The 24,435-nt window shown below is 40.3% G+C and overlaps 1 protein-coding gene across 1 annotated transcript in view; it reads right to left on the bottom strand.

The window, feature by feature from the left end:
• Positions 1 to 682: 682 nt before the first annotated feature.
• DYNC1H1 (dynein cytoplasmic 1 heavy chain 1) overlaps positions 683 to 24,435 on the bottom strand; it is a 46,050-nt gene continuing 22,297 nt past the window's right edge. Inside the window, exons 35-78 of the mRNA XM_056345137.1 lie at positions 24,158 to 24,385; positions 23,626 to 23,856; positions 23,357 to 23,497; positions 22,868 to 23,101; positions 22,083 to 22,289; positions 21,871 to 21,992; positions 21,324 to 21,489; positions 20,935 to 21,098; positions 20,519 to 20,648; positions 19,617 to 19,750; positions 19,237 to 19,351; positions 18,950 to 19,111; positions 18,659 to 18,873; positions 18,368 to 18,572; positions 18,055 to 18,228; positions 17,835 to 17,954; positions 17,556 to 17,676; positions 16,743 to 16,938; positions 15,976 to 16,093; positions 14,873 to 15,088; positions 14,102 to 14,314; positions 13,803 to 13,930; positions 13,228 to 13,381; positions 12,286 to 12,432; positions 12,054 to 12,204; positions 11,595 to 11,848; positions 11,289 to 11,423; positions 11,103 to 11,197; positions 10,835 to 11,009; positions 9,352 to 9,427; positions 7,755 to 7,915; positions 7,372 to 7,483; positions 7,234 to 7,294; positions 6,726 to 6,849; positions 6,279 to 6,392; positions 5,832 to 6,002; positions 5,405 to 5,622; positions 5,118 to 5,221; positions 4,501 to 4,712; positions 3,489 to 3,642; positions 2,546 to 2,688; positions 1,988 to 2,156; positions 1,512 to 1,639; positions 683 to 1,067 (exon numbers count right to left, since the gene is read on the bottom strand). Coding sequence (XP_056201112.1) covers positions 939 to 1,067; positions 1,512 to 1,639; positions 1,988 to 2,156; positions 2,546 to 2,688; positions 3,489 to 3,642; positions 4,501 to 4,712; positions 5,118 to 5,221; positions 5,405 to 5,622; positions 5,832 to 6,002; positions 6,279 to 6,392; positions 6,726 to 6,849; positions 7,234 to 7,294; positions 7,372 to 7,483; positions 7,755 to 7,915; positions 9,352 to 9,427; positions 10,835 to 11,009; positions 11,103 to 11,197; positions 11,289 to 11,423; positions 11,595 to 11,848; positions 12,054 to 12,204; positions 12,286 to 12,432; positions 13,228 to 13,381; positions 13,803 to 13,930; positions 14,102 to 14,314; positions 14,873 to 15,088; positions 15,976 to 16,093; positions 16,743 to 16,938; positions 17,556 to 17,676; positions 17,835 to 17,954; positions 18,055 to 18,228; positions 18,368 to 18,572; positions 18,659 to 18,873; positions 18,950 to 19,111; positions 19,237 to 19,351; positions 19,617 to 19,750; positions 20,519 to 20,648; positions 20,935 to 21,098; positions 21,324 to 21,489; positions 21,871 to 21,992; positions 22,083 to 22,289; positions 22,868 to 23,101; positions 23,357 to 23,497; positions 23,626 to 23,856; positions 24,158 to 24,385 — 6,927 coding nt within the window. The 3' untranslated portion in view covers positions 683 to 938. The remainder of the gene's footprint in view (positions 1,068 to 1,511; positions 1,640 to 1,987; positions 2,157 to 2,545; positions 2,689 to 3,488; positions 3,643 to 4,500; positions 4,713 to 5,117; positions 5,222 to 5,404; positions 5,623 to 5,831; positions 6,003 to 6,278; positions 6,393 to 6,725; positions 6,850 to 7,233; positions 7,295 to 7,371; positions 7,484 to 7,754; positions 7,916 to 9,351; positions 9,428 to 10,834; positions 11,010 to 11,102; positions 11,198 to 11,288; positions 11,424 to 11,594; positions 11,849 to 12,053; positions 12,205 to 12,285; positions 12,433 to 13,227; positions 13,382 to 13,802; positions 13,931 to 14,101; positions 14,315 to 14,872; positions 15,089 to 15,975; positions 16,094 to 16,742; positions 16,939 to 17,555; positions 17,677 to 17,834; positions 17,955 to 18,054; positions 18,229 to 18,367; positions 18,573 to 18,658; positions 18,874 to 18,949; positions 19,112 to 19,236; positions 19,352 to 19,616; positions 19,751 to 20,518; positions 20,649 to 20,934; positions 21,099 to 21,323; positions 21,490 to 21,870; positions 21,993 to 22,082; positions 22,290 to 22,867; positions 23,102 to 23,356; positions 23,498 to 23,625; positions 23,857 to 24,157; positions 24,386 to 24,435) is intronic.

Below are 24,435 nucleotides of genomic sequence, written 5' to 3'. Positions count from 1 at the left end.
GTTCAGAAAGTCACTGCGTTCATAGGAGAGATCCCTGGAAGGAAGGAGCAAGCTCCTGAGATTTGTTTTGCAATTGAAAGGCTGAGCACCTGTCTTATTCATATGCATCTTTGAACACTTGGTCTCTGTTACAGAGGACACTTCCGACAGGATGGTCAGAAGGGTAGAAACGCTTACCCCAGTGAATTTAGGCTCAAGAGAAAGCAAGTGAATACCCAAACCATTACAGCAACCCAAGCAACTAGCAGGAACTCCCAGCTCCCCTAATTTGGTAACAGTTAGTCACATACGAGTCTCTGAAATAATACTGTAATGTCTTGTTTAAGCATTTAATACTATCCTCCTGGGCTTAAGCTTCCAGGAAGCACGCTAGCTTCTGAATGTATCCCAACAGCTGTCTAAACACAGGTTACTTAAAAGCAAGAGCCAGTTCACTGCAAATAATTCATGCAATAGCATCAGATAGTGTCAGGCTTTGTGTCTTACTGAAGACTTTTACATTGCAAGGTCCCTGTTACTGGAGGTTAGCTGAATGGGCTGCTGCTTGAGCTGTGTAAGGTTAACAATATGTCTGAATACTAACTTATTGCTTGTTATTCTCTGTAAAGATCATGGGTACCGTTTTTCCAGACCAAAAAGCCATTATCACTGTAAGAATTATATTTCCAGAAACAGTCAGAAGTCTTGCTATAGGTTTTATTTCATGTAACATGATCCATCAGATATCACACCTACCACTAACCATCTAAGAATCTCATCCAATTTTCTGCTGAAGAAATGTAGCCTATCAGCTTTCCAATGCACTGCCCCCTTTCTTTCTAGTCAACTTAACACAAATCCATCTGACAACCTAACCTAACCGGGTTACAAAAGTACAGGTGAATACTACATAGAAGACTGACAATTACTACAGTATTAACCAGTCAGAACAAAACTTTTCACTCGGTGCAGAGGACTGCAACACCACGTTCATAGAAGCTACGGGGGTCTTCCTTGGTAGCTATTTCGAAGTCAACTGTGAAAATCAGATCAGCACGAGTGAAGTTCAGATAAACTGGTAAAGTAACCTGGGGAAAAACACAAATATAGAAAAAATTATGTAAGGTAGCTGAAGAGTGTAAGGCGTTTCCATAATATATATATTAAGGTGTTTAAGAGATGGGAATTTAGTCTCAGATAACTCAATACTCGGAATATGAGGAAAAAAAAAAGGCTTAAAATTTACCTGAAGCACAGCCTTAGTTATAGGTATAAATTCAAGTTTTGGTCTAAACAACATTAGTACTTTTGGATGCCTCTCCTTACCTAACTACAAAGGAAAGACCTAGTCAGCACTAGTGCTGTTTGCTGCTAGCCTGGAATTTAGGTACTAACTGGCACTGAGAATATAAGAAAAGAACAATTTGATTTATGGTGCTAGATAAAAGCATCTGTAAAGCTTCAGGAAAAAAATGCTAGGTCTATCTAATTATGAGAGTTATTTGTGTAAAATTATCTTTATCAATACTTACAACATTTGCTTTTTTATCAGCATTTGTTTGCTTGATCCAGCGAAGCTGTGTAATGGGCAGTACAGTTGAAATAGCATTTGAAAGTGACAGCTTGTTGTTACTGCATGTAGCTCCCTGAAGCTTCAGGCCTGTAAATTGAAACACAATTTAGAGTTCGATGAGCTTTCATGTACCATTTATGGGCTAAGTCCACTAAATGAGAGGTATTTCATACAGCAAAACAAAGAGGTTGTAGCGTATCAACTATGCAACACTGCTTAAATAGATACCGAGCCGAGTCTGGAGATCTACTAGCATTGGAAGTACTTCCCTACTAACTAATCAAGCTAATCTTTAATACACGCTTCCTGAAGTTGTTTAACTTTTGCAATGATACCGTCTTTTTCACTTGATATAGCCTATTTAATATCAAAAGCTTCTGAGAACGTTTTAGAGCAAGAACCCCTTCTGTAGGAGAGTGTGTTCAGTAAGTTTACCTGTGACTCCGAAACTGCATGCATCCAGTACTGCGTTCTGTGTAGTTGTAACGTTGACCTCAAGACAAAGTTCTTCGAGAGACCAACTGTTTGCTTGGGCAACATACTGTCTTGTAGCAGTAATATACGCCTCTGGTACAAAGAGGCCGCCAAGGCACACGTGGATGTTCTATTTGAGGGGGGGAAATTTTTAAAATAAATAAATCAAGCCGCAGTATTAATTAATAATTATCAATGTTTTTACTTCAGCAATCTATTTACATTAGAATTTTCCTGCTTCTACTGAAACACTGTAACTGCTAAATGGCTTTTTGCTCTAAGGCTACGTCTTCTGTTACTCTGAAATACTGTTTCCCTTTAACCTGTGTGAATGGTTAGCCCGCTAAGCCTCTCCACCTTGAGATCACGAGATACTCAACAGAATTTCCAAGCACATTTCAGACAACATTGACTGAAGTTGTTTTCCCGAGGAACTATTCAGAAGCCTTGATGTGAAGACTCCATGAAGTAGTTACACAGGTCCACTGATAACCTCTAAAAGAAGATGGCATGAGATACCTTTAGTTCTTTTGCTCCACCAGAAGCAGCAGCTTGGGAAATACTCTGCAGCTGTTTAATGCGCTCACTGAAGTCAGACACCCACTGAATAACAGTCATACCAGCTGGCACTGTGTAATGAGACCAGCTACGAGGCAAAATACCTATGAAAAATGTGATTAGAATTAAGTTTTGTTTGCATACAAGCTGGAATTACATGCAATTTTGACACTTAACTTTTTCTCGCAATATCCATTTTAGACCTGGCCCAGGATATCAGCCTCCGTCTTAAAAAGTCTCCTTTGTAAGTAAAAGCACTTTCAAAGATTACAAAGCAGATGGCCTCCAGGTCTACTTTTTTATTTAAAATGCCTTCCAGTTACAGAAACCCCTCAACAGCAACTTCAGTTACACACAGCTATGTACTGCAGTAACTGATCTTCCAAGTTTTCATGAAGATTTGAGCTCTTCAGCAAAAACCTGAAGAGCTCAAATATCTGTTTCAGGAAAGGCTTTTGTTCAAAGCAGACGGCAGATCTTCACGTATTACTAGAAGCGGGATGTCTGTGAAAATTCCACATTTATGTAGAATCTTGAAACAGAAGTTTACAGAACCTGAATATTTTCTACGAGATTTCACAGCAGCAGTATTACTCGCTTTGTGGTGTAAATAACTGCTCCGTCACAATTCAGAAACTGAAAGAATTTAATAAGATTTCAGCTTAGAAATTAAGCTGCTGATATAAACTGTACAAAAAAAGCCTAATATTAGCTACCTCAGCCTGAAATCCCAAACCAAGTGGAATGTTATGCTTGACTCAGAAGTATTGCTTGTGTCAAACAGTAAAGTCTATCCCAATTTTCCTGCATTTCTTTTTCTAAGCTGCTGAGCATAATAGCTTCTAAGTTACAGAGTGCAAGAGGCAAAGAGAGCACTGGGAGATGCTAATTTGAATTGCCGTACCTTTCACCAGTTCATTTATAAGTGTACGCAAATAATTGGTTTGTTTCTTTTTTCCTTCGCACACTTGAACCACATCTGCAAGGTCCTGACGAACATCCTGGAGCAGCTTAGCTCCCATCTTCACCTCTCTCTCAAAAAATCGGAACAAAGGATCCTGATTGTCAAAACATCGAAAGTAAGTTGCAGATCAAAGTTCTTGCTGGAAAACTGCTACAAAAAGCAACCCCAAAATCCTGGATGGACTGACCAGCGACACTGTGACTACAAGCATCAAACGCGAAGATGCAGTCTATGGTGCAGAAAGCAACTGTGGAGAGTGTTTTACAACCAACAATCTCCTCTCCCTTGGGGAAGCAAGGAAGTGGAAGTCTCAGTTGAACAATTAATGCAGACTGCCTGCTGCACTCTTTCCAATCAACTCTGGATTTCTTTCCATCAGCAACAAAAGGTTCTCACCTACTATCCCAGGGAAAGTCTTTAGAAGCAGTTAGGCACTCATGACCGCATTCAGTGGGGGAGCTTATTCCCCAGTTGGCATTTAGGGTACTACTGTCCAGATCTCGAAAGTTTCCTCCAGCCCTTGCACTTTCTGTTCCCGGTCAGCAGAAACTGCTGCCCTATCCCCCTCACCGACCGCCTCTAAACTTTAGTAGTAATTAATGCACACAGGCTGTAAAGGCACTACCACAAGTAGCAGTCAAGTGCTACAAGTACGACAGGAAGCACTTGTTTCTTGCTCACAGAGAAGCTTCAGAACTGGTACCCTTGATGATAAACAGTTTGCCATTGTATTTCTTCAAATAAGCCCCAGAAGACATAAGCCAACTTAAGACCATTTCAAGCAACCCAGCGGGGCGTTACATAGCTACGGCAGTCGGAGTCAGTACTGACACAGGTTCCACTGTCCCTCCCCAACAGTTAAATTAGTAATTGCAAATCACAATGCACTTGCTCCAATGCACCCCAGCTTACGCACTTTGTGTGCCCACATTAGATAACAATTAGTTCTTACCTTAATGTTTTCCACAGTCCGCTTCAGATGGTTTAGAGTTTGTGGGATAAGATGAAGCCAGTTAGAGGCTGTGGTATGCAGTGTTCTCATCCAGGCCGGGCGACCATCTGATGTGGAATCAGTTCTTGTCTTCTTCTCAGTTTCTGCATAAGCTAGATCATCCTCATCCTCTAGCATCTGCATTTTCAGCATTTTACTGATCATATCTATGCCTAAACCAGAAGATAGGCTGTTAGTCAGAGAAGCAGTAGCATCAAGATGAAAACATCCTACTACATGCAAGAACTAGGACTTTTCTTTTTCCCTAACCTGGAGTCTAGACCTAAGATTCAGAGCTGCCTAGCTGTAGGTGGCTCTGGAGCTGACAATAAAGCTTTCCAGAATCAAGATGAGAGCTTGAACTCTGGAAAGCTGAATGTAACTTTCCTTAATTCACAAGCTTCCCATCAGTTTTTGGATTACTCAACTGTCTTACTTCGCAGAAGTTAAAGCAACTATGTTGAGGGAGGAGGAGAAAGCCATTAACTCTTAAGCAGGATTTGTATTTCTTTTCTGCTTTTTAGTTAAAATGGTGGCCTGGTAATCTATGCTAGACACTGTTAAAGTTCTGGTTTTACCCTGTGTAGTGAGAAGAACCTTCTCTGCATTATTTGGCAGGCCCAGCCATGACGGCGTTTGTGTATCTGGTAGCATCTCAACCCACTGGACAAATTCTTCACGCCTGCAAGTCAGAATTTTAATAGTCATTAGAAGGCTTCCTCTAGTAGAATGGCAATGTAATTCTTTGCCCGAGACAAATGTTTACACAGCTAAATTCCAGCACAGAGATACAGGTTAGGGTTCTTTTTTAAATTTAAAAGAAGAGAAGCTGTACATAGAGATCAGGATAAGGAAAAAATTATACCTGATTCCATCTGGCATCTGAATATCTTTGTGCCCATCAACTTTGCAAGCCAGTTTGAATTCACTATCAAAACTTAAAGTAGTGAACAGACGTTCCAAGAAAGTGTTTAACAAACGCTGATCAAATTCATTATCAATACGACCTCCATAGATAGACTGTGCCATCAGTGTCTTCAGTGCTGACCAGGGGATTTTGTCAGGTGAAATGTTTTGGCGACCCTATAAATAACATACAATGTAATTAGCAGGAAACAATCCTTTTCACATCGCTGCTGATTGAGGAATCAAATTCAAGAACTAAGTTAAATTGCCATCAGGTTATTTGTGCCTACTCATTTAATTTACTAAATGTTTCCAGAACAGACTGTTTTACTGAAGATCTTAAGTAATTACGTATTACCTATACCTAAGTACACAACACTACTTGCCTTTGCTGTATCATCCAACCATGTATCTACTGTGTCACAAGCAGATCTCAGATCAGATTCTCCAAATTCATACTTCTTGGACCAACCCAACGGAGCGTAGCGCAAGCGCTCTTGGATAATGGCATGGAACCAGGCAAGGAGGAAATACAAACGAGCACGCTCATTGGGAGACTAGGAAGAGGAGAGGAAAAAAAATATTCAACTGTTACTCCAGTGAACTTACAGCAATCAAAGCCTGCCAAAAAGGCTAGAAAGTATCAGGTTTAATGCTAGATTGCTACCAAAACTGAGTATGTTCTACCAACAGAAGCAGCAAGTACTACTTTACTTCCGTAAGAAAAAAAGAATTCTACATACATCTTAGAAGCTGAGCTTTTATCATTTAAGGTAGTATTTTAATGAACACATTCTTCCATTTTCTTTCATCTACATAAACCACAGCCTTACCTTGCACATTCTAGAAACTGGAATGCTACTGAAAGTCCTCAGCATATTTGCCTTTACGCCAGGAGGAGGTTCAAACACAAAGATACGGCCAGCACGCAGCAAATTCACTGGTACCTAGAAAAGAGCAATAAATTCAAACCCAGCTCCTTTAGCCTTCACCAAATTAAATCCCTCTAAGGGCACAGTTTGCAATAGCTTTAAAACCTCATTGTGAGCACACACAGCCTTTCTTTTGGAGGGTAGGGGAAGCAGCAAAAGGAACGGTATGAAATTTCCAGCTACGCTGAAGTTATCGGAAACCAAGGCTATTAACTATCGTGACAGGCATGTATTCTCCTTTTTCTTTACCGCAGAAAAGTAGTCAGGAGAAAACCTTCCCCAGGTAGCACTCTTGGCTCTGCAAGCTGGTTACTCTACCAAGAGAATCAGATTTCCAATCAGCGTTACCTTCGGATTAATCTCCATGGTAAGGAAGAGTCTGAAGCAAGCATGGGGCTGCAGGGAATGTAGCTTCTTTTCTAGCTGCATAAGCCAGCCAGGAGCCAGGTGAACGTTCTTCAGCATCACCCATCTGTGAAGTTTTGAAACAGAACAAGTGCTTTTTAGTGTACAGCTTATGGATCCTGGCTATAATCACCACAAAGAGTAACAAGTCATCTTATCAATACTACAGATCTTCCTCTTTTAAACCTGTCTTCTACATAGAATCAGTTACAGTTAGTACTGTAAATGGGCTAACTTTCCTCTTTTGCAGATATAACCTGTTTCTCTTGAAAATACTTAAATCAGACAGAAGTTGTAAACAGCTGTGCTGAAGTTACTACAATTTTAGTTCAGAAGATAGTCCCAATTATTTTTTTTTACTCACAGTTTTATCTATATAGCCAATAGGTTACCTCCCCCCCTTCATCTTTCTGCTAGGCAGTATTCTAGCTAAAAGGGAGACAGAACTTACCTTCCAGATTTCACTGCTGTGTTTATTGCTTTATCTGCTTGGTTAAACCCTTCAGCAGAACCTAAAAGACAGGAGAGTTGCTAAAGCTCTTCCTGCTAAACATTTATGCTTCTGTGACGAAAGAAGGTATGTTCTTACCAATAGCAATAGAAGTAATCTGTGTATTCTGCTCGGCTGCAAGGTCTTCAACATGACCACTGGCGTCATAACCAGGCACTGAACACATCAGCACAGGGGTATTAGGTTTCACCTGTTGTCCAAGAAGTTTAAAAGGATACCGATCAGTCACTACAGGAATATGAGCACGCAGTAAGCTCAGTCTTTCTTCCCTCTAGCCAGCTGAAGACATCATGCTACTTTTAGTTTTATGTTAACAAATGGGAAAATCCACTCCTCCTATCATGGGAAGAAGGGTAAGGGGAAGAAACGTCCTGGTGGAGAGCTTTACTTGCTATGGAACTCACCAAGGTGGCACTATGCATCACCTCAGGACTTTAGCCTTTCAAAAACAAGCAGGTTACCTCTGTATCTACGATGTGTGTCAGATCTAAAGGCTGCTCCATAATGGACATGAAAGATTCTCCAAGATTTGTTGAAACAAAGGTATGTGCCATTGCCAACAAACGATCTGGCCGGAAGGCCTGGATCAGAAGCAAGCGATGAATGGCCTGTCCAATAGGACCTGAAAAGAGGAAACAGGATTAGATGGACAGGTAGGAAAACCACCCTCAACACCGTCCTCTCTTTCAGTCTCCATTCAACTTTTCCCACCTTGTTCTCAGGACTAGTTATTTAGGAAGTTAATCATCCCTTTGAAAGATCTGTTGCAACGTTTTAATGGAATGCTTATATTCTGTCTTCACTTTGACAGTCAAAAGAAACTCACCATCTCCAGTTGGTAAGTTCTGTGACATTTTCTTTACCTGCTCAATTGGTCATGTTATGAGCCCTTTAAAAGCATACTTTGACATGATGCTTTTGGATTCTACTGAAATGCTACTGGTTTAAAAAAATCTACAGTCTTTAAGTATTGCCAAGAGGTGATTTTAACTTCCAGGGACAACAGATCTCTCCACATTTTCTCACTCATTCAATAATCGGTCGTTCTGCTAGACTTCAAAGTATTATATACTTGTCTGGCATGGATAGGACACAAGGGAATGGGATGAAGCTGCGTCAGGGGAAGTTCCGATCGGACATGAGGAAAAAGTTCTTCACTGAGAGGGTGGTCAGTCACTGGAACAGGCTCCACAGGGCAGTGGTGACAGCACCAAGCCCGTCAATTCAAGGAGCATCTGCACGATGCTCTTTTAGTAAGAGGGTAAAGTTCTAGGTAGTCCTGCAGGGAGTAGGGAGTTGAACTTCATGATCAGTATGGGTCCCTTCCAACTTGAGACAGTCTGTGATTCTATGATAGGACAGATAACCTAGAGTTGCTTCAGGTAATGGTCAAGCAGCTTTACGGTAGCTAGTAAATACAAGCTTAGAATCCTTAATTTAGAAAACCACCTACAGGAATAAGCCCTGAACGATCACAGATGGCAAATGCTTCCTAATGTTACCTTTCAAAGACAGGGGAGGAACTGAAGGGCAACAGTTACCATAAGTTCTAACTCTTAACAAATTAGCACTAACAACTAATGCAGCATGAATTAAGACTTCATGCTCAGATAAAACTGCAGGAGGAAGCATTCCAGTAGACCAGTCCTGTCCTCAGAAAATCTGTGTCTTGGAACTTAGGAGTATTGAGCTCCTCCAGATTTGCATTGACTAAGGTTAATCCAAACTATTATGTAATTTAATGAGATTGTAGGAATACATGTAATCTTCAGCGGAAGACCAGATCACAGGTTAAGGTGCAGGAACTAGGTGTAGTAACTATTGCTTACAGAAGTTTGTTGGTTTTTGATTGTGGGGTTGGTTTTTTTTTCCTTTTCAAAACATAAAACCTGAACAAACCACCAGACTTGAGGTTCTTCCCCAATCCCAACTTTGTGATTTTCCCAGTCATTAAGGTCCAAGTTAAAGTTCTACTTTAGAATTGCTTTAAAACCACTGTAATTCTACTTATGATTAGTAAAGTAGGATTGGTGTGGATAATAGCACAACTTAACTTACTTGCAGGTTTTTCTTCAGTCCAAAGGTATGGTACAGTCTGCTCTGGTGAACTGCTATCCAGCCAGATACAGAATTGCTATATTGAAAGAAAATGCAAAAAACCTGAAATGGAGTTTCAATGGCATCAAAAATCTGCTGCAAAGTGCAGGTCCTGTTCATGACGCAACAGAGATATTCGATCTCAGCCCTTCAAATCCAGAATTTAATGTACTGCAGAAGTGTTCAGCTACATGCCAGCTTTCAGTAGGAAACTAACAAATCTAAGGGCTGAACTTGGTACAGTCCAAGCTCTACTAGCCTTGGATTTGCAAACAAATCTTTAAAAAATTCTAAGTAGCAGCTAAATATTTAAACAATGAAATGCACAAGTTCACTAAATGGCAAAAATCTTAAGCTCCTATCTTATTCTCTATCTACAGAATAAAAATTTAGACTGAGTATTAGATGAAGCATTTGAGCTTCCATCTAAGAATAAGTCTTGAGAAATAAAACCAGGCTAACACTGTTAAACAGAAATGCTATTCATATTAATGAAATAAAGTATAATGTTAAGCTTAGCTCCAAATATCGTCCAGCATTCAACGTTGGTTTTTTCCAAGGCTTCTAGATATGTGTGGCTTGAGTGGTTCATATATAAATGGTTTGACCCCTGAGCAAGGCTACAATTTGACCAGCACATTTAGTAAGTTCTTGACTTTTCTTTTTTTCCCCTCTATGTTCTGTTCTTGTTTCTTTTGAACAAAAGCCCACATGTAAACCTCAAGTTATGCTTTGTTTATTATGCTTTCTTTACATGTGTCCAAACACTTCACTGATACCCCCTAATTCTGCATTGCCTCCAGTACCCCTGATTCTACAGATCTCTACCATAAAGTCCCAGCCAGAGCTATATGTTATTTTACGTGACGCTGAAGAGTGAGGAAAATTAGATGTAGCAAAGAGAATTCAACTTTTACTAGAAAAACCAGGCAGGGCAACAAAACAGGTACTATTTAAGATACGGACATATTTTGGAACATACAGTTTTTGCAATACTTCGGGCGTGAGAAGGAGCAAAGTGTTTAGCAGCTGAGAACTATCCAAGTTTATTCCAAATAGCAATGTCCAAGAGCCCACCATAATGATGTTATGTATGGCTAGGGCTGCTCCTTCTCTACTGCATAGCTATCCCACGCAATGATACAGACAGGCATTAACAGACTTTCTGCTACCACAGGAAACAAAGCTGACCAAAAAGTCCAACGAAAGAAGCTGCTTCCAAGGCTGAGTGATGAAAAATGTTGGTATTTACAACTCAAAGTTTCATAGCTGGACTACAAATGAAGAAAGAACATTCATTTCCACAACTACAACTAGTTAATCTGTAAGGCTTCCCCTCCTCATACTAGGAGACCTTACTGTAAGCATGAAGCTCTTAAAGCAGACACCTAAAAAGCGTAACCGGGCGAGTTTAGCGCAGAAACAAACCCTAGCCAACATTTACCTCATCAGCTTGAACTTTTGAAACAAGGTCCTTAAATGCCGGAAGGCAGCTCAACCTCATCATTGCTTCAGTTTGCTCTACAGTCAAGCCATTGATTTTTGGGAGAGATGCAGTGTTCAGAACTATCTCTTTCCCTCTCAAGAAGTGCTGGAATTCTGCATCATATGTAGGCTCCCTAAAGTTAAAAGGAAAAGACTACTTTAGCTGGTGCCTTCAAGACATCCCTCCCATTTTTAACTAAAAGTGAAGCAAGTAAACAGATGTTTACCCAATAGTGCCTTTCAGTTTAATCCTGGCCAACAGCATAGCAAACGTTATATGATCTTGATGCAGCATGCCACGTGCCACTCTGTTGAAAGCCACCTACCAACAAAACAGTGAAGTTAGTAAGCGTAAGAGGTCTTGAACTTTTACCCTTCAAAAATGATTAAAAAATTACATTAAAAAACTGAACCTGAAAGAGATCCTTTGTGATGATTGAGAGACGATGAGTATGGTCTGTAATTCCCTTCAGATTTGGGTTCTCATACAAGACATTGTGATAGATGTCCAAGAAAAACTGGAGAGAGTATTGGTACAGGAAATGTATCTGAAAGACAAAAGAGTTTGTTTTTTCTCTCTAGAGTCCCGCTGTTTGATAGTCAAGGGCTCATGCCTACCAAACTGCAATATGGCATCTAGGGCTGGAATTAGGCAGCGTCTATTTAGCTTTGAACAGTAAATAAATGAAACTTCTGGTAGGAAGAAAAACTCATCCTACCTGTTTCAGGGACTCCATAGTAAAGTAGATACTGCTGCATGCTGTAGAAAGAGGCAAGTACTGCTGAGAAACAGTCTCCACTTCTTGCATGACAATATCAGTCTCTTCGACTTTTCTGGTGACCTCTGCTGCTTCCTTCTTCAGGTTCTCAAGAGTAGTAATGATGGTGTCATCATCCAGGATACGTCCCTTCACTTCATTAAGCGCCTGTAGTAGGGATTTTTCTAACTGACGCAAGCGCAACTGAAATTCACCTTAATAAAAAGAAAAATTAGGTTACATACTGTATAATGTGTTTGTTTTTAAGAATTATATGACATGTATACTTTGCCATTGGACATCCTGAAAAGGCAAGAATATTAACTGTAAAGATATTTCACTGAGTATTTCTACAGCTACAGTAATACCACTGTATTCTTTTAAAACAGGAGGAAGTTACTTTGATTTTGGTAAACATACCCTGAAGCTTGAGGAGGTCTGAGCGTTTCTCGTCAACATCTGGTCTTTCAGCTTTCAGGACTTCATTCAGACACTGGCTCTGTAAGCTGCTGCGAGTTACTGTAAAGTTCACAAACGTAACACGAGAGCAGAGGTCCGGTGGGAATTCAACCTGCCACAGGAAACATGAAAAACTCTCTCAGCTCTCTGACACACCACTTCTACAAACAAGACAGCCTTTTGTTTTACTTACTGTTGGATCTCTGGTGGAGAGGAAGATAACGAAGGATGGTGACAAATCAATATCTTGGTCTCCCAGAGTAATGAGAACTCTGCCTCCAGTCCTCCGGACTTCACGATTCAGAACAGGATTCAGAACTGGGTCATAGCTCTCCACATCCTAGAAGCAGAGAGGTGTTAGGAGATTCTGTTGCTTTCAAGTGTCTCAAGCTAAAAAACCTGATCCAGCTGGGGCTTAAAGCTCTGGTAAGAAATCAATTTGCAGTTGGTTTAGAATACGGATCACACTCAGAAGGTATTTCCACTTTAGATTTGTAGTTGAGCTACACAAACACAGAGTTCAGGCCATTACTGTACAAAATCTGAGAAGGGGAGTATTACTAATGGTCATAATTGTGTTAGTTCTAGTGCATAATTAACCCTATTCTAAGCAGCACTAGCAGTTACTGTTCTCATCTGTGAGCTAATCCTTCAGTTTTGCCATTTCTATACTAAGAAACAAAAAGATATATCCATCTCAAGTGAAAGTCAACCATTGCTACAGTTGCCTGTTTCTCTGTATTACTGACACTTCCTACTGCTACTCAGAGTAGATTTAATTCTAGATAACTAGCCATATTAGGTGCTATTACCTATGACTAGAAATAGCTTATGGAAATAAAAAAAACAGACAAGTTGCAAGTTGTTTTGTAGAGTAGAAGTAAAGAAAGACCATTTCAAAATAAAAGCATTTGATCTTGAAATGGTGGACAAAGGAAATACCTTCTTTTGATTGTGTATCTCACTAATCATATTCTTTTCAGGACTAAGACCTCACTCTGTATTAGTTTACTTGTTAAGTTGTGGTTCAAAAATAAAGTTGTTTGCATCTTACTAACAGAACAACTGCAAACTTTTCTAGTACACAGGGCAGAATTCAAGAATTGTGAAGTTCCTACTTGATCATGCAACTGACCTGGACGAGAAGTGGGTTACCAAATCTCAAGGCACTTTCCAAGTTCTTTCTGAAAGCGTCATCCAAGAAACTAGTACGAGTTATCTTACGGTCTTTATATTCATTCATGATAAACTCTGTAGCTTGCCCAGAGGGATCGATGATCAATGGATACCTAAGTCAGTAATAAAACTCTTTCATTACTTGGCTTTTGACTGCAGACAGCCTCTAAGCAGTTTTATGAACTTAGGTTGCACTGTTAGTCGCAACTATAAAGCTTACACACCGAAGGAATAAGTTGGCCAGGTTCAAAGACTTATTTCGGTTCAGGGTTTTGAAAGGTAAGTCTGCGTTTGGGCAACAAAATAGCTTCAGTTTAAGCCAATTTATCTTAACAGCTAGGCGTGACAAAAATGACAAGCAAAGATGAGTGAGCCTTTACGTTTACACATGGTTGAGAAGCTTTTACAAACATCAGAAGTTCTCACAACAGCAAAACACTGCTTTGGAAGAGTTACTGTGATTCTTTGACAGGTGCAAAATCCTGCCTGCTGTGAGAATGCTGCTTTAGAATTCTACACCTTAGAATGAATTACCTATTAAACCGCTTGAGCATGATGGCGTTCTCAGTGCACAGGTCGTCTGCAGGTAGAGAACTTGCTTGCCAACGAAGCCGCTCGTCTGCATTGGAAAGGTACTCTGTCCTTGCAATATCTGTACGGAACTGCAAGAAGTACACACATGGTTAGTATTTGACCGGAAGACATTTAGTGTAAATGCAGCTCTACAAGGTATTCTTTTCCAATAGCTCCATTCTTTACTTGACAATCTTACAGCTTTTTTAACTGTTGCAGTAAACTGTTTTACAGTTAACTTAGCACGACTGTATCTTTACCTGGATATTTGCTTGCTGCAAATGGTGAGACCACGTAGTGAACAGATTCTGACGCATCTGCTGATCAAAGTAGCCAGCATAGGCAATAAAAGCTCCTGAAAGTAAGCAATCTCCTGCAATAGTGGACATCTGGTTCTTGAAAGTTTCACTTGTCTTCTCCCATCTTTCCCGTTCAGCAGACAGGCTCTTTAGAAGAGCTGTGCTACGGTTTACCTAGAAATAAGTGGTGTAGACTCTTTAGATGAATTGTTGTAGTATTACAAGTCTCTCAGGACACTTAAATATTGACTCAAGGCCCAAGTTAAACTTAAAAGCTAATTTTGTGTCTCTCCACTTCAGTGTTAGCTTATTATGCTGTTTTTAACTGTTATCTTGATGAACTCAGAAGTGCTAAGTACTAGCATCATAGCAACATGCTAATGATTAGATCAAGTATATAGGGAAATTCTTCCCCCACTGCCCTCCCACCTTCCAAAAGAAGTCCAGTTAAGACACTACAGTTACACCACATCCGTATCTGTTTCCAAAGGTTTTCTACTTATTTTAAGCCTTATCTTAACCGTCTTGTTAATCAACTAGCAACATGAGTTGGTATTTCTAACTCTAGTCAGGTTTCATTAGCTTAAGAAGCTTCCTGACATCCAGAGACAAAACAGCTCAAACGCACCACAGGGAAGCAACCAAGTCCACACTCACAAGTTTGAGGAATGGTTCAATTTCTGACTGCCAAACTTTAAAGAACGGAGAATTATTGATATATAAAAGTCTTACTTTTGCTTCTACAGCAGCCAAGTCTGCCTTAATAGCTTGAGCCTCCGAAATCAGTACCGCATATTCTTCTTTGTAACGGGCAATACTGGCTTCAAGATCACGAATCATCTGCTCCACTTCATTGGCTTTCTGTTGGTTGTCTTTGGCATCATCCTCCAGCTTCTGCAGTTCATTGCGTAGAGGTTCCACTCTTTTCAACATATCAGCATAGTTCAGCTGTAAACAGCAAATAGGCCCTTTATACTTTCTGAAGTGACATGTATTAACAAGAACCACAGCATTCAGTTGTATACTACCAACTGCAGCTTATTAAACTTAGGTACTTGTAACCTATGTAAGAATTAATAGCTACTTAACAAAAGCTTAGGATTGTTTATCAATCCTTAAGGCTCTAGTTTAAACCAAGCACAGACACATAAGTAATTGCTTTTTGCAAGAACCTTTTACTGCTCTGTAGATTTACAGGCAGTCACCTGAAAGGTTGAGACCACATTAAGTAGTGTACAGCACTGTTCTGCATAAATACTGGACTGGGGGTGTCCGTGTCAGTATCGTGCTAATCTACCTTTATTAGTAAAGAACTGATTATAGCTAAGCAACACAACAATTAGGATGGGGCCTGGCAAGACCGAAGCTAAACAGTCTCTCCCCATTGGGCCATTCATAGCAGGCCCACTTTTAACAAGCCAAGCATTCCTTTAGGAAACTAGTCAAGTATTTAGAAGTCCACCTAGAAGACTCTGACAGAGCTGCCTGTGAGCATACTCCACTAAGGCAAGACAAAACTTAGGCAACCTCTATTAAGAGGATGGCATTTTCCACTTGAGAACTGTATTGTCCTGCAGAATGACACTACATACAGAAAGGATCTGCTGTTGTTTACTGTAAACCTGAAGTTTCTCAGCACAACTGGCCATTAGTTTTCTAGCACAGTACTACAGAGCCCAGAAGCATTCATCTGAAACATCTACCCATTTCTCTGAAGCAAAATATCTTCCAATATTTAGTTGTATAGAGGCAAATTCAGAGCCTTTAGACACTGTATACGCCTTCAGGATCAGTCTTTCCACCTTGGATTTGCTTCCCTGCACTACTGACTTTACCTGTGCAATTGCCCATTTCACCATAGGTCCACAGGCCAGCGATGCTCTGTTTACAATTTCATAGTTGTAACTTGGATTTGACAGGTAATTTTTCTTCATCTTCTCCCGGATAGCATCACTGCAAGGGAAATGTTTTTAGAGATAGCATGAGTACACTGTATGACAGCACACAGGTGTTCAGCATCCCTTTATCTGGCCTGCCTCCCACAGCTGACATGAACATTTACTAGTAGTTTTGCTGACTGGTAGCTGGTATGTTTTAATTAGTTCAAGATGTTGTTTCAGAAATTACAGCTTACAGGTGATAAAAGGCATTTAACAATATTTTAAGATTAGTCACTCACAAACTGCTTAACTCTGCTCAGAAAAATTTGGAGTTGGAAGGGAATTCGGGTGTCTTTAGCTTGACCGTCTGGCTCAGATTAAAAGCCAGCTAGGAAGTCAGCCTGGATAAAGCCATCAGCAAGCTGGTCTGCTGTTGCTACAAAACTACTTTCAATTAGTAATGTGGATTTGGACAGCAACACACTGCTTTGCAACCACGCCTTGAAGTTACTCAACAGCAGCTGTTTTGCCCCAGTTTGCATGACACACCTTTGCTTCAGCAGTACATTTCCTGTACCACCTACACATCCACTACATGCAGGAATAATTTAGTCTCAAAGTCAAGTGCTATCAAAGCAATCACACAGAGTAAAGTCCAATTAAGACCATCCATATCTTTGTAAATACTTTAGTCATATAAATAAATTACACTTGCACTTTACCTGATTTCCTCAGCAGAGAAGTTAACAATGGTTGGAATGAAGTTCTCTCTCATGATGATGGAACGTATTTGTTTCCAGTCAGTTGTACTTTCACCTAGTAGTAGGCAGATGGACTCCAGTGCTAGCTTAACTGCTGCAGGTGGATTAGCCATAGAACGGACCTCTACCAGGTGCTGTTTCTTTATTGACTTCACAGCTAGCCCGTGCCAGGAAGATGATGAGCGTTGATTGGGAAGAAAACAAACAGTTAGCAAAGCCCATTAAAGTATCTTGGATTTGTGAAAATGCTTCAAGATTCTCAAAAAGAATCTGAGGTTACTAGAGAAGCGGATACCAGTGGGTAACATTCAAACCACTGCTACACAAGACAGGCTTCTCTCTGTGAACACTCAACTTGCCAGCTGGCCACAGGCAACTTCTGCTGCTGCCTAAAGTGATTCACTTAAAGCAGTAATTCCTCTATCCAGTTTAACAAATGGACAGCTTGATTGTATGCTGTCTGTGCAGCGATAAGGCATCAGTGGTCTCTCTGATTATGACTTTTTATGAATACAAGCTGAATAACTAACTAGAGCTGTTCTGCCAGAAACAAAGCCACAAGCCATAAAAGGAGTATCAAGTATCAGGTCAGTACTACTAACAGCACAAAGGCACAACTCAGGGACCAGGTATTTCCTCAGCACTGTTCAGCTCCACGCTATGCATGCCCCTTCGTTAGACAGTACCAGCTTGGACTACAACAGAAGACATTCTCTCATAGACTTCAGTTTTAGATCCAAGCCCACAGTGTGATCTCTTCAGGTGCTAACATACCATTCTGAGCTTCAATGACAGCAGGCTCCACCTTGTCCAGATCTTCTTTCACACTCATCTGCTTGTCTGCAATGACCTCCTGCTGCTTGTGCAGCTGTTCCTGAATCTCCTGGCTCATGACCTAGAAGGAAATTTCAAACAAAATACTGCTTTTCAGAAGCAGGAACTTCTTCCAGTACTTGTTCTGCAGGCTCTGTTGTTTGGGGTTTTTTTTTTTTTTTGGGGGGGGGGGGCGGGGGGAGGGATTTACTATGCACAGAGATTAACAAAGATTTTTACCTTTTTCTTCTCAGCTTCCTGCTGATCTTTCACCATCTTTTTTAACTTGTCGTTGGCTGCTGCGTTCTTCACCTCCAGTTCCTGACTCTTTATTCTTAGGTCACGCCTCAATTCTTCCACCTAAGACAGATTGTAAGATGAGAGAGAGTACTTATATTAGGCATGGAGATCTATTTAACCACTTCAGCCTTATAAAGGGCGAAGTTTTAAAGGTATGTACCTGATCAACGGTTTCTTTGATTTTTCTAAGACCAACATTCAAATGCATTTGCTGTTCCTCCAATTCACTTCGTTTCTCATTGAACAAGTTGGCATAATGATTGATGAAGTCCAAATAGTGGCGAGGTGTGATTGCCATGGTTCTGCCTCCTCGTTTTGCCAGACGAGCATTAGCCTTTAGGGAAGAAGAAGTTGTAGATTATGCATTGTTTTTACATGTACTTGGATGCCAAAGATCATAGTTTTTAGGAAACTGGTGCACGATGCTGTGACCTAGAGATCAATGTAAGTTAAGCAGTGTAATAGCAACATACCTGATGAAGAGTCTGATGAACGAACACACAACTATTAACAATAGCTTCCCTGTGTGACGGTGGTTGTGGTAGCTTATCATACACAACTGGCATGTAATCGGGCACAATATAATTTGGTTTCTCAAGATCCATTTTACTTGTGAACTCTTTGCCCACTTGGTACAATGCCTCAGTTGACCAGTCTCCAAACCAGTTCAAAACACATCTAAAATACAAAGCATTTGTCAATGCTTCCCAAAGATTACTGTTTTAACAGTACTTGTAACACGTGCTTGAATATACAGCGATTACCTGTTGAAGAGCGCAGGAGAGGTAGCTGCCCTGTCCTTCAGGCCCTCAGAAGATGGATTCATAGTGAACACAACATGGAGATTGCGAATAACTTGGCTGGTGAACCATTTGTAGAGTTCCTCATGTGAATCTAACATTAAACCTTCTTTCTGTGCTCCTTCTTTACATTGAGTCATGAGGGTAGCATATTCATCTCCTTCAAATAGACCAGGAACCTAATTCAAAACATAGTTTTGTTGTAGCTTATAATTGTAAAAAGGTGCTTAAAGTATTTACTTAAAATCTTCTTACCTCTCCATTGGCTAGGAGAGTGTTCATTCTCTCCAGGAAACCAGAATCCAACACATTTGACTCATCCATTATAAAAGCTATTTTTTCATTTTTACAGCCAGAACGTCTCAATACTGTCCTAAGGTCTTCATCAAAATCTTCACCTGTATATTTTCTGTGAACCTAGTAAGATTTAACATTTGTTATGAACGTTTCAGTTTAGCTTTAATGGGTTTTTTTAGGGGTTGATATTTAACAAGTGTGAGTTTTGACTAACAGGCTTTTAAAAGGTAAACTAGCACACCAACCTTAATTTGGTAGACACTCAAGCCATTCATCCAGGCAACAAATCTTGAAAGGGTTGTTTTCCCTGCTCCACTGACTCCAATAAGCAGCAAGTGGCCCTGTGGCTGACGGAAGATTCTGGAAAAGAACATAACCAAGTATGTTTGACAAGTGTCAGCAACTTACTGAGGCTCTTCCTTGAACACCTAAACTTTCAAATTGGTACCAAAACTGACACACCTTTCCAGACAGAACCCTGCTAGCTGAAGGCCAGCGGTACATCATCTATGGACAACAATGGGGTCACACTCCATCCTGACTTACCCTGTATTCAGGCTACTCTGTTTTAGAAAAAAGTCTCTAAATACTATTTATACAAGCAGTAACTGAAGTCTGAACTTACCGGTCAATTCTTAACACATGATCCAAGACTTCATTGAACAGAACAAGTGGTACATCAAGTTCTTCTTCATAAAAGACTTTAAGCCTAGCTTTCACATAGTCTCTTAATTCTTCTTGATCCACTGGAATATAATCCTAGAAGAACCAGCATGGAATTTAAGACTAAGGGAATTTTTCTTAGGGATCAGTTTATGAGTAGATGAAAGCAGAACTATTAGAATACTTAAAGTAGCAATCCTCTACAAAAGCTTAAGAATGCTGTACTCAATTTAACTCACACAGGAAGATGTCCACAGCCTAGAGTTCCACAGATTGCAGCATGGGGTTTAAACACTATCTACTGAACCTACCATAGGATGAGTCAGTGACGCCAGTCACAGCCAAATGACAGACTTACATCAGCGGGGGGGGGGGAGTATTTTAAACAGCCTTTTCTAGCCACTTGCCTTTGGTCATAAAGATGGGTAGCAGGCTACATGGACTTCTGACTTGACCCTGCAGGATTTCTATGGGTTGCCCAGCAGGATCACTTCAGATTGCAAAAAAGAGTCCACCACAAAATGTAGAATACTAGTATTGTTGAAGGGTCAACGCCTTATCCAAGAGATTCCATAAGCAGTAACTGTCAGCAACTTTCTGGGACTGTTACAGTGTTCTTCAGAAATATTATTTAATACTGCCTTTATGTACTGTGGTAGATCTTGCAATGGCATCCCTGGCGTAACAGCTATTAAGTTTGTGGTAGAGTTCACTTCAGATAATCATAGTGAGAACTTCTTGGAGATCAGTTTAACAAAGTGATGAGCACCAATTATCATGTTAATATAGTTATAAGAGCTGCATCACTCAGTTGCTCCCTTAAGTAGTTTGCTTAATTTTTTTTTTTTTTTTTAAATTATTTACCTTTGACAGCCAGTTGCTGTATAAGATAGGTCTGCTCATGGCTTTTTCTTTGTCAATATTGGGGAAGTGTTTCAGAGCAACCATATCAATGTTCTCATCAGTCCAGCGTCTCTCCTCATCTTCTACAAGTCTGGATAAAGAAACAAGTCAGTAACTACAACCCTCTGAAATGGGAGGATGTAATCACATCACATGGCAGTGCTATGACTAAAGTATGTTTCTGCTTTGCACAGATACTACTCCCAACAGTATCAAGTTAGAGCGAAGGGAAATATTCTCATTTGTATTCCAGCTATTTAACATAATGCACACTTCAGTTTGGTCTTCTAATGAAAGTTGGCAAGGAGTGGGGAAAATTAATTTTGAACCTTTTTTTTAATTTTCTTTTTCCCCTCTCCATCTCACGTTTATTTTACCTGTCTTGGAAGAGACGTAAGGCTTCATGGGCCCAAATCCTGATAAGGCCTTCAACTGGTAAAGTTTCTAGCGGTCTTAATGCTTCAAATATACCTCTCACCCATCGAGTCATTTCACGAGGTGAATAGATGTAGTGTGGCTGGGTGTCTTGAGTGAATCTCTCCTAAAAATTTAAACTTAGTTAGTTACTTAATTCCAAAGTTGCACCGTACTTTTTGCAGGCCTCAGCACTGCAAGATACTACTTTGCTAGCGTCATTCAGTGGCTTTTGCCAGAATGCAAGTTCTTGTATATGTGTCATTTATGTGAAAGTCAAACAATGTCTCTTAAATGATCCAGCATAAAAGGAAGACTTCTAATTAGCTTGGGGTTGTATTTAATAAGTTACCTGAGACATTGTGTAGAACTCTACCATAGCAGCAGTGAGAGGTTCTGCATACGTGCGAAGCGATGGGATCAGCCTTAGCATGGCACGATTGAATGTTCCATATATCTGAGTAAGTGAAGCTGGTCCAGGATAGTCCACATAAACCACAGGAACATGTCGTAAAAATCTGAAAGATTAGCATATTACACAGTACAGAAAGTCAAATTACAGTCTGTATTACTTTCACTATCTTTTGCCAAAATTAAATAACTGCTTGATTCAAAATTATCGGCAGTAACTGCAGCTGGTTTGATTGCTCCTCAGCGACTTGGACTAAAAAGCATTCTGAAGTACCCACAGCATTTCAGACAGGTTATTCAAGAAGTATAACAGTGAGTCCCCTGGCTGGCTGTCAGGGTAAGAACCAACTAGCAGTTAGTTCAAAAGCAAGGAACACCATTTCAGCGCAGCTGGTGTTAAACAAGTGTATTAAGAACAGGTTACACAGTCAATGCTTCAATTTTGACCCCTATTCTGTTGCTGTACAGGAGTTTAGTAGATACATTACCTATGTGAAAGAGGTTTTCTTCCAGGATCAGTAGGTGGATTACATGCGCCAACAAACTGAATTCTCTCCAGCTTCACCCACGTCTGGTCTGATGTACGATAGAAACCTCCATGTTCCACCATCTGGGGGGGGGAGGGGGGAAGTATCAGTGGGACACTGTATTTCTCTGAAAATAACTGTTACAATATAGTTGATTACAAAGAAAAACAAACCTGTCTAATGAAGGATATGACTCTCTGTGTGCCATACTTATCCATATCTGGCAAGTTGATTTCATCGCAGAATAGCACCAGCCACTTCCCTAACTGCACAGGAGCCAGCACCACTCCATTAGGTGTACGCCTGTACTCACAGTAGTGATCAAAAGTTTTCAAGAGCAGCTCTGGAGTGGTAGCACTAGAAAAGTTGAGTCCAACCACCTTAAAAAGACAACAGTGAAAAGAAATAGCTTAAATATATTGAGGCTTGAAAAGAGCACACATCAAGAGTCTTGAAAACAGGTAAGTTTGGCTTTCCACAGTGTAAGTACATATACCATCTGTATTTCAGGTTACTGTCTGTATGCTGTTTGCTGCCAGCTGCAGGTTCTCCATTTACCATGCAGCAGCGCCTCCTGCCCAACCTTGTACTTAGAACATCACAGCTTCACGTTAAGTGTTACTCCACCTAAATACACTGAAAGATGAGAGCTTAAATATTACCACAGATTTTAAAATACTAAGTAGAGGAATCCTCCTGTATTACTGAAGTGGCAAAGGCAAGAAACAGCTTTTAGATTAAGGATCTTGAGACACAAATTTAGATGCTGCTCAATTTTTTTTTTTTTGCTATGTATACACATGACTGACTGAGGTGGAGTATCACTGAATTCTGGCTAGCATATCATTTCCATGCTAAATCAAGACTGCTTTAATCTTTATGGATATTAGAGACTTGTTACTATTCCCTAATTCACACATGCGCACGTGCACACATACACACACACTCTCTTGTGTACCTCCATGTCAGGCAGAGCTCTGAGAGCACTGAAGAGGGTCATGGTCTTTCCAGAACCTGGTGGGCCACACAGTACTAGAGGTTTGTGTTCTGCCAACCAAGTATACAGCAGTGCTTCATGGCGAACCGTATCTAGGGTTGGTACTACAACATCAGGAGCTGCGACTTTGTGTGTTTCAACCTCAATTTGAGGAACCTTGGATTGCCATGGCACCCATTCACCTGTAATGGACACCTAGGAGCGCAAAACCAAGATCAATTCAGAACAGGAATACAGCTCAACCTCAGTTAAATTTTTTTTTTAAACCACAGAATAGTTTGTGGCATCAAATTTGATTTGTTTATTTAAACAGGCAGCTTGTTCACTGAACTGTGAAGCTATAGAATTTAAGATAAGTCTAGCATTTTATTTTCCAGTCTCATCTCCAAAATGTAAAGCAAGCTTCTAAGGACACAAGGGTGCAACTCTTCTAGCATAAGAAAGGTTTACCTCATAGTCAATTATAGGTATGTTGGGTGCAGTCGGCAGTGGCACAGTGGTGATTCTCCTGATGTATTCTCCCAGCTCTGCTCTCATTTTCAAACGACTGTCTCCAGAAAGAGACCAGAGTATTGCATAGACCAGGTACCTCTGTAAGAAGCAGCGAAAGCAGCTCTTGGTTTTGCGAGTAATGGATCACAACTTAACAATAAATAAAACCCAGCTGGCTGCAGTGACACATCAAACACTGCAGTCACTTAGCAGCATTTTGTATTTACCTGGATGTAACGCTCTAGTTGATCTATCTGCATTGGAAAGTCTGGATGATTGGCATTGTACTGGGCTACGTTGCGGCAAGCTTGATGCAACATGGAGAACAGAGAACCAAGACAGCGCAAGCGGGTGAGATCCATAATATGCTCCAACTTGAAAGCATGTTCAAGTGCTTTAGTTACCAGGCCGTTAGATGTGAAATACGGCTGCATTATTGTTGCAGCATCTCTCTGAATCTGTTGGGGGAGACAAACACTGTTCAAAGCACTTGCTTCTCATTTGATTACCAGGCAGCAGGAAATAAATTTTGTTTAAGGTTTGAAGTGCCTCATATTTTAATATTCTTCTAATCATGGTTATTGGTTATAAAAATGGTTGTAAGGTTCTACAACATGGTTATAAAAGAAAAAAAAATGTAAATAGGTGGTCAGTTTTTCCATGACAGGCTGCCATAGATGTTAAGTACTCCATACTACTTCCGATATGAGCATTCTTACTACATCATTACTACATTACATAATGTAATCTAAGTTATACCTGCAACATTGGGGATGCTGCTTCTTCTCCTTCATCTTCTTTGCCCTTTCGCCTTCGCTGAGCCTCCTCCTCACCTTCATCCAGAGGAATGCTTCTCAGTCTAGCCAGGAAGTTATTGAATATCATGTCTGTACTGAGAACATCCTCACTGAACCAGACCATGCCACACCTTGACACAGTAGCCAAAGTGGCATATTTCAGATCCTGTACCTCAAACATGATGCGCACCTGAAGAGTAGAGATTTAAAATAAAATAGTTTGAAGTAAAATCCCCCCAA

This window comes from Falco biarmicus, chromosome 7 (genome assembly GCF_023638135.1).
Source record: "Falco biarmicus isolate bFalBia1 chromosome 7, bFalBia1.pri, whole genome shotgun sequence".
In the NCBI taxonomy this organism is placed as follows: Eukaryota; Metazoa; Chordata; class Aves; order Falconiformes; family Falconidae; genus Falco; species Falco biarmicus.
Note: the sequence above shows the minus strand (reverse complement) of the source record. Positions and strands in the feature narration are given on the sequence as shown.